Consider the following 8,589-nt stretch of genomic DNA (forward strand, 5'->3'; position numbering starts at 1 on the left):
TCCAACACTTTCATCATTGATGAATGAAAATTGACGTTAATTATTCCAAGTTTTCTGCCAATGATTTGATTATTTTATTCTACACCTACAATTTACTGATGAAATCCTATCGGTATTACACATTGGACCTTTGCCAAGTCCAACCGCTAGTATGTATATATTTTCGACCTACTTGGTTTATGGCTTAGTAGCACTAGCAATAAGAAAACACAGTAGATGTTATTTACCTTTCGCAAAGTATACATTATTCCAATGAAATTTTTGTTTAATCTATTTCTGTAAAGCAAATTGCATGCAAATCAATCATATTAAAGGGAGCAACATGGAAGTAAAACTACAATAATAATGGTAAAGCTTCAATTTCTCTCCATCCAAACCACCCAATGTTCAAGCAATGAGCACTTGTATACATATATGCGCTGCATAAAATATTTTTGCTTTTCTTAAAATGAAAAATTAAAGATATTCCAACCTATAAATGACAGTCAATTGTTTGTTTGGCTCTTATTTAATAGATTTATAAATTAGAAAAAAAATTGAACACAGTTCCAAGCACAAACTTTAACCAAATGAGTTTCATGAACAGATTAGTCCCCCATCTTATAAGTGGGTACTAATAAATAGAGACAAATTATGTGATGTCCATACAACACAAAACAAGGATAATGCGGGAGAACCCTGCTAAGAAACATGGCTGATAGCAATTGCTTGATTACAAATAGAGTGTCATCCTATAAACATTTACAGATAAGCCTATTTTATCTAATGAGATTAATTGGGTGACTAAATACTTATTATGAAGACCTAGCCAACAATCAAACAATAGAGATGGTGGAGATTATTGGTAAGAAAAACCTATAGAGGAAAATAAGAAAATAAAATAAATAAATTATCAAGGTCCAGATAACACGAACAACTCAGATGAGAAGAGAGACTACTGATTAGATGCAACTGTTGACCCTGCTAATGAGGGTGGTACATCATTAAACCTGTCTATTAAACCCTCCAATGCCTTCACCACTGTGGACATCATTGGGAACCTTGTAAAATTGTCCTGTACACACCATATTCCTACTTTTATCAATTTAATTGCCTCCTCCATTATGCCTGTTTACTCATTTTCAATTCATGGATAGACCAAATCTACTAACCTCCCTTTTGCTGCCTTAACTTGTAACAGTGAAAACAAACCGTCCTCTGAAATCTCTCTACTTCGTTTTCCACTTACAATTTCTATCACCATAATGCCAAAGCTAAATATATCTGCCTTCTCAATGATATGTATATTCAACAACTCAGGTGCCATATACCCTGGTGTGCCTCTCATCATGGTTATCACTTCACTTTGATCTCTGTTAACCAACTTTGCCAAACCAAAATCTGAGACCTTGGCATTGAAATTTTGATCCAAGAGAATGTTCTGAGGCCTAATGTCGAAATGTATTATACGTTCATGACATTCTTCATGCAAATATGTCAATCCTCTTGCAATATCAAGAGCTACTTTGGATCTACTCTTCCAGTCTAGAAAACATTGATGGCTCTTGTTGGAAAATATCCATTTATCAAGAGATCCATTTGGTAAATTCTTGTATACAAGCATTTGATGGAATTTTTCAACACATAATCCCTTCAGTCTTACCAAATTAAGATGATCAATTTTCCCTAGCGTTTGCACTTCTGCCTAGAACCCTTTCTATTCATGTCCTTCTCTATCAAGGTGCTTCACTTCTATCTTTGAGTCATTAGACAAAACACCCTCATAAACTGAACTGAATCCTCTGCTACCCAACTTAATCCTAAAGCCATTTGTAGAATCTTGCATTTCTTGGAATGAGAATCGCAATGGTCCTTGGGATGCTAAAGCCATTTGTAGCATCTTGCAATTCTTGGAATGTGAATCCAATCCACATGATCATCCTCACCTTCATCTTCATCCTTTTCTATCTGATGTCTATTGTTAATTGACTTATCCATGCCCACAATAAGATAAACAGAGCTATTGTTTCACCCATAGAAGCACAAATGATGACGAAAAATAAGGACTTAATGTGCTTGGGCCTTGACTTGATTTAAATATAAGCAGTGGAATTGTAGTACTTTTCGACTAGACTGTTAGTGTTCATAGAATAGATATTGAACTCTAGATAGCGATAACCACTAGAAAAATTGGTCTCGTACCTGAAAAAACCAGCTTTGCAAGAGCAGTGTTCGAGGCAAAGTGTTTTACATTCATATCTTGAAACCAACCCTAGCATTGAAGAATTGTCACAAACATAATTATAATAGGAAACGTTCTCTAGTTCCAAAAAGTGATGACCTTGGCTTCTACTAGTCTGGGAGCACACCAGAGGAATGCAGGGAATAGGCCTAGAATTTGATAGGCAAAATGGCTATTTTTTCACTTTTTAACCATATTTGACAGCTTAAAAAATTAGTAGAACGTATGCATTGACATGCTTTTTTTTTCTAAAACCATATAGATGACACTTCAAATTATAAATAAACTGTAAAAAAATATAGTAGGTAATATATATATTAGTTTAGAATGTTTAGTATAAAAATAAAAATTTATTTAGAATATTTTGAAATGGAAGGATTTAGAATATGGAAGGATGTAGTTTTTTCTAATTTTATAATATTTTAATATGATTTTTTATAATAGTTCTATTTTTTCATATGAATTTAGAAACTTGTCATAATATATATAATTTTAAAATTTTAATGTTTATTATTACTAAATTAGAAATTATTAATTGATTGTCATTTAATGTTAATATATAATATATATTAGTGTATTAATTTAGAAACTTATTTAGTACATTTAAGATTTTTGCATATATTACTAATTTATCATTATTTTCTCATTACGACAGTGATTTTCATTTCTTCTGAAGAAAGATGTGCATTGCATTTTGGTGTGGCTTCAATCTTCTACTTTAATATTTTTTGACAGTTAATATTTTTCTTAAAACGTCAAATGAAAGGCATTGAAATGACTAAACCATCATCAAAAATTTATATGATAGGTAGGGGTGACCGTCAAATTCCAGGCCTGGCGGGGAAGACATCCGATATTGGGTTCCGTGACATCTGTTAGCTTAAAAACATTGTCATCCCCTAGACAGTTGCATTGACCATTTGTACAAAAACCATAGTCTCGGCATGGTCTTGGATAATCGCACTCAGTGATTGATTTCATGAAGGGTGGAACATAGTCAAGGGAAGATCTTCCTCTTGTTTCTAGGACCGAGCAAACCCTTGAATGATCATCCTGATCTAATTTAATGTAAAGGATTCTTTTTGTGGAGAGATCAAAATTTATTGAGCTGGGTGGACCCAAACAACTGGGAACTCACCCACATGAACAAAATCAAAACATAGAAGGAGACATGCAAGATTTCTTTCTTTCTATTAAACTGAACTAGAGATTACAAAATACAAAATACAAATTATAAACAATAACTATAGATTACAAATCTATAGGCAACAATCAGGAGCTGATATGTTCTACACAAAATGGAGCTTCTATGAGATCACTACAAATTAACGATTTGATCACTTGGAGCTACACACTATTAGGGGAAATCAGGAGCAATCTTTGATCAATTGATAAGCTACACACTAACACCTACATGTTGTTTCTATAACTTCTGTTCTCTGCACTCAATATAGAGCTACACTTCTCTACTGGAGAACTTTGCACTCTACTAACTTATTGACTAGAGAATGTTCTCTCCTCTTGTCACTTTGATATCCAATCAAAATTCCCCCCAAAGTTCCAATTCAAAAAACTTACCTACCAAATTAATTTCTTCTTCTAATCTAAAGTTCTCATCAGGGGTTGTTGGGATGGAGATCCCAATCAAATCTTCTCCAGGTTGTTCTGGTTCAACACTCTCCTAACAGGTAGGTGGGAAGATATATGTTGGAAGTTGTCTAGTGGTCAAGACAATAAACTCCAACACCCCCCCTTTTTCTTAAGCCAACAAACTCAATCAAAATTTAAATCGACTATGCTTGGATTTCTCCTAAAGCACTCGAAGTTGTCTTTGCCCAATGGCTTGGTGAAAATGTCTTCTATCTACTGCTTAGACCTACAAAATTCCAATTTTATTTCACCATTATAAACTAAACTTCTAATTAAGTGATACCTAATTTTAATGTGCTTGCTTCTTCCATGAAACACAGGGTTTTTTCTCAATGCAATCGATGAAACATTGTCACAGAAAACTATTGTTCCATCCTCTTGTTCTTCCTTCAAATATCCTAAAATTATTCTCAGTCAAATAGCTTGACATGCTGCTACATTCGCGGCTATATACTCAACCTCAGTTGTTGATAGGGCAATAATGGGTTGCTTCTTAGAAGCCCATGGGATTGCACTCAAACCCAAATGAAACACATACCCAAACGTGCTCTTCCTATCATCTATACTTCCTTCCCAATCACTATCTGTGTAACCAATCAGCCTAAAATCACTTCCAATATTATAGAAAATGCCATATCCCTTGGTGCCATTCAAATACCTCTAGATTCTCTTACCTTCTTGCCAATCAATGTCCTTGGGATTCTCCATAAATCTAGAAATGAAACTCACTACATGCATTATATCATGCCTAGTTGCTGTCAAATACATCAAGCTTCCAACCAAACTCTTATACCTATTCGGATCAACGTTGTTGTTGCAATCTTCCTTGGTCAACTTAATACCTACGGTTGTTGGCATTGGTGCATGATTACTACCATACATTCTAAATCTCTTCAATATCGCATTAGCATATCTTTCTTGAGAGATAAATATACCATTATGTATTTGTTTTCCTTCTATGTCTAGAAAATACCTCAAAAGACCTAAATCTATAATTTCAAACTCTCTTTTCATGGCCTCTTTAAATCAACAATTAGGAAATCATCATCCCCAATGAAAACTAAAATATCAACATATAAGACAACAATGAAAATCTTACTATTAGTTGTCTTGATGTAAGGAGTGGGCTCACCATTTCTTTTGCCAAAGACATTTCTCATCAAATATCAGTCAATCTTGTTGTACCATGCTCGTGGATCTTTCTTTAGCCCATAAAGAGCTTTCTTCAGCTCCATATTAACCTCTTCTTTTAGCACTGCATTAAGGAAGGCAAACTTCACATCAACTTTACATCCATTTGGAATACCTTCCATTTGTGTTGGGCTACAATCGCTATGACTGCCTGCACGGTCTCCATTCTTGCAACAAGGGAATACGTGTCATCATAGTCTCTCCCAAGCTACTATTTGTACCCCTTGACCACTAATCTTTCCTTATGGCACTCTATTCTTCCTTCAGCATTGCTCTTGGTCTTGTAGACCCATGTAACCACAATGACTTGCTTTTTGGGAGGCAAATTAGTTAACTTCGAAATGTCAATCCTCTTTATTGCACCTATTTCCTCATCCATGGCATCACACCATTTCTCCTCCTTAAAAGCATCCTCAAAGTAAATTGGATCACTATGAGAATATAATGCAAAGTTCACATTTTCATCAAACCCATGATCATACCTTTGATCGTGGTAGATCTCCCTTAGACTCTTGGTATTCTTTGGTGTTAGGGAGGCGAGAGTGGAGTATGAACTCTCACTACTACTGCTACTCTGTTGTGCAGATTCTAATCTCTACTGTCGAGAGCTCTCGAGAGCCGATTCTCTGGCTACCTCTGGTTGCTTACCTTTCTATCTATTTCTGTCAGGAGTCGTCTAGAGCTATCGCGAGCTCTCGCAAATTGTACGAAACTTTCTAGCTTTCATTGAATTTAGAGAATTCTGTGATAGTCTACTTTACTGCATATTCACATCAAGGGTGATCATGACTTTTTGGGAGTTGTCTAGAGCTTCTTTCCAATCTTCATACTCATCATCATCATCATCATTGATGGGCACATTTTGTGAGGTGGCTAAAGAGGTATCCATTGAGCCATTGCATAATCATTCTCCAATAACTCAACATCTCTACTAATGATGATCTTCTTGGTGATGGGGTTGTACAATCTATATGCCTTGGACTGAACACTATAGCCCATGAAAATGCATTTCTTACCCTTGTCATCCAACTTTTGCCTCTTCTCCTTTGGCACATGTGCATATGCTACACACCCAAACACTCTAAGGTTCTCAACCATCCACTTGTGCTTAGACCATGCCTCTTGAAAAATCTTGTCACGAACCACCTTGGTTGGACTTCTATTTATCAAATATACTATTATTTTTACAGCCTCACCCCAATATTCATTTCGAAATCCTTTTCCTTTAAGCATGCTCCTTGCGATCTCAACAATGGTCATATCCTTTCTCTCAGTAATGCCATTTTGCTATGGAGTATATGCAGTTGTTAGCTCCTTTGTTATGCAATTTTTCTTGTAAAACTTCACAAAAGCATTGGAGGTATACTCTCCTCCATGATATGACCTTAGGACATTTATGCAATGTCCACTTTCCTTTTCAGCTTGGGCTTCAAGCAACAAAAACTTATCAAAAGCTTTAGATTTGTGCTTCAAAAAAAAAACTCATGTTCTATAGCTGAAATGATCAATAAAGGTCATAAAATATTGGCTGCTACCAATAGATATGGTCTACATAGGGCCAACCAAATCAGTATCCATTAGCTCCAATGGTGCTCTTGCCCTTCTTGAGTTGCCTCTTTGAAAGGGTAACCTATGTTTCTTACCCAAAATGCAAGCCTCACACTTTCTACTAGGCTCTTCTATACTTGAAAACCATCTACCATTCTTTTCTTGGACAATAAACTCAAACCAGCATAACCCAAGTATACATACATGAGATTCCACAGCTTGGAAGGGTCTTCAATGCTACTCTTGAGGGCCTTCAACTGATGCACTATTGTACATGCTTTCTTGCGAGGTGCAGCACTAGACTAAGAAGAGAAACATGTCTCTATTCTCAATGCAAACATCTGGTTCTTTGTCATTTCAATTGTTGCAACTACTTTCTTACTCCCATCTTTGTAAAAAATGACACACTTACCCTTCACCATCACCAACTTGTATCCATTTTGGATTAGCTAACCAACGCTCATGAGATTATGCTTAATTCCTGGGGCAAAATAAACATTCTCAATCTCCTTCTTCTCACCTTTCTTAGTGCAAATCATAATAGATCCTCTTCCTTCAACTAGAACTATTCTATTGTTCCCCATTTTGATCTCATATTTGACATTCTTGTCAATAAATGAGAACAAACTCTCATTACCACTCATGTGGTTACTGCAAACACTATCCAAATACCAAACTTCAAGGCTACCTTCTTCACCAATGTTGCACATGATGAAGGTTGTGGACTGATTATTTTCACCCACATTCACATCAACCACATTAGGATTATGTCTTGCCTGATTACCTTTCTTTTTCCAGCAATCCCTTTCATAATGCCCAAATTTTTGGCAGTTAAAACACTCCACATTACTCTTATCATATGTTTGATTCAAATTGTTGTTCTTCTTGCCTTGTTTGGAGTTATTTTGAGAGTTGCTCGCTCCCTCTTGGTTGTTTTCTCGACCTGAGCTTTCTTGATTGCCACGATCTCGACCTCTTGAAATCCTTCCACTTCTTCCTCTCCCCCTACCTCTTGCATTGACTTGAGCTTTGAAATATTTCTCTTGGGAAGAAGTAGCTGTCCTATTTAGGTGTTTCTCATAAGTTTGAAGAGAACCCATCAACTCATCAACTGTCAAAGCTGATAAATCCTTTACCTCTTTAATGGCAATCACTATTGCATCAAACTTTGATGTCAAATTTTGAAGGATTTTCTCCACAATCCTCTTCTCCTTCATGGTTTCTCCATTAGTCCTTAGTTGGTTCAACAAATCATAGACTCTTATATGAATTTTTGAAATGGACTCATTGTCCTTCTTTTGAAGTCTCAAAATCTCTTCTAAGCATTTGGAGCTTCGCCAATCTGACTTTATCAGTCCCCTTGTAATTTATTTGGAAGATTTCCCACGCTTCCTTAGCATAATTAGTTGTTGCTATTTTGGGAAATATGGCCCCTATCAAGGATGCTTCAATCAAACTCAATGAAATAACATCTTTCCTCCTTCTTCCCCTCAATTGGTTCTTCTAATTGTTTGTGAGGGCAGCATATTGAGCTAGATCAGTTGTATCCACCAACCCAGTTGCACAAAGTTCCCACAAATCATTTGCAACCATGATGGTCTTCATCTTCTTGGCCCAAACATTATAATTTTATCCACTAAAAAATGAAGGTTGCTGCTAGCTCTTTACTTCATCTCCATCCATGTCTCCTACACAAAAAACTCAAACACCCTGAAAATAAAAATGCCCAAACACAAGGATTTCAGGCCTTTATCTCTATATCTCTAATACCATGTAGAGAGATCAAAATCTCTCGAGCTAGATGGACCCAAACAACTCAAAGAGACTGTTGTCTCAATTCCCAAATAGTTAGGAACTCACACACATGAATAAAATCAAAACACAGAAGGAGACATGCAATATTTCTTGTTTTCTATTAAACTATATTGGAGATTACAAAATACAAAATACAAACTGTAAACAATAACCTATGGATTACA

At 35.8% G+C, this 8,589-nt stretch overlaps 2 protein-coding genes across 2 annotated transcripts; both read right to left on the minus strand.

The window, feature by feature from the left end:
• Nucleotides 1-4,285: 4,285 nt before the first annotated feature.
• On the minus strand, nucleotides 4,286-4,753 carry LOC131856703 (secreted RxLR effector protein 161-like). The gene is made up of 2 exons (XM_059208589.1): nucleotides 4,546-4,753; nucleotides 4,286-4,455 (listed from the first exon to the last, which is right to left on the minus strand). Exons 1-2 carry the CDS (start codon nucleotides 4,751-4,753, stop codon nucleotides 4,286-4,288), a joined length of 378 nt encoding a protein of 125 aa, XP_059064572.1.
• A 284-nt stretch (nucleotides 4,754-5,037) lies between these two features.
• LOC131856704 (uncharacterized) lies at nucleotides 5,038-7,827 on the minus strand. The gene is made up of 3 exons (XM_059208590.1): nucleotides 7,069-7,827; nucleotides 6,748-6,912; nucleotides 5,038-5,229 (listed from the first exon to the last, which is right to left on the minus strand). Exons 1-3 carry the CDS (start codon nucleotides 7,825-7,827, stop codon nucleotides 5,038-5,040), a joined length of 1,116 nt encoding a protein of 371 aa, XP_059064573.1.
• Between the last annotated feature and the right edge of the window lie 762 nt (nucleotides 7,828-8,589).

Source organism: Cryptomeria japonica, chromosome 7, assembly GCF_030272615.1.
Source record: "Cryptomeria japonica chromosome 7, Sugi_1.0, whole genome shotgun sequence".
Classification (NCBI taxonomy): domain Eukaryota; kingdom Viridiplantae; phylum Streptophyta; class Pinopsida; order Cupressales; family Cupressaceae; genus Cryptomeria; species Cryptomeria japonica.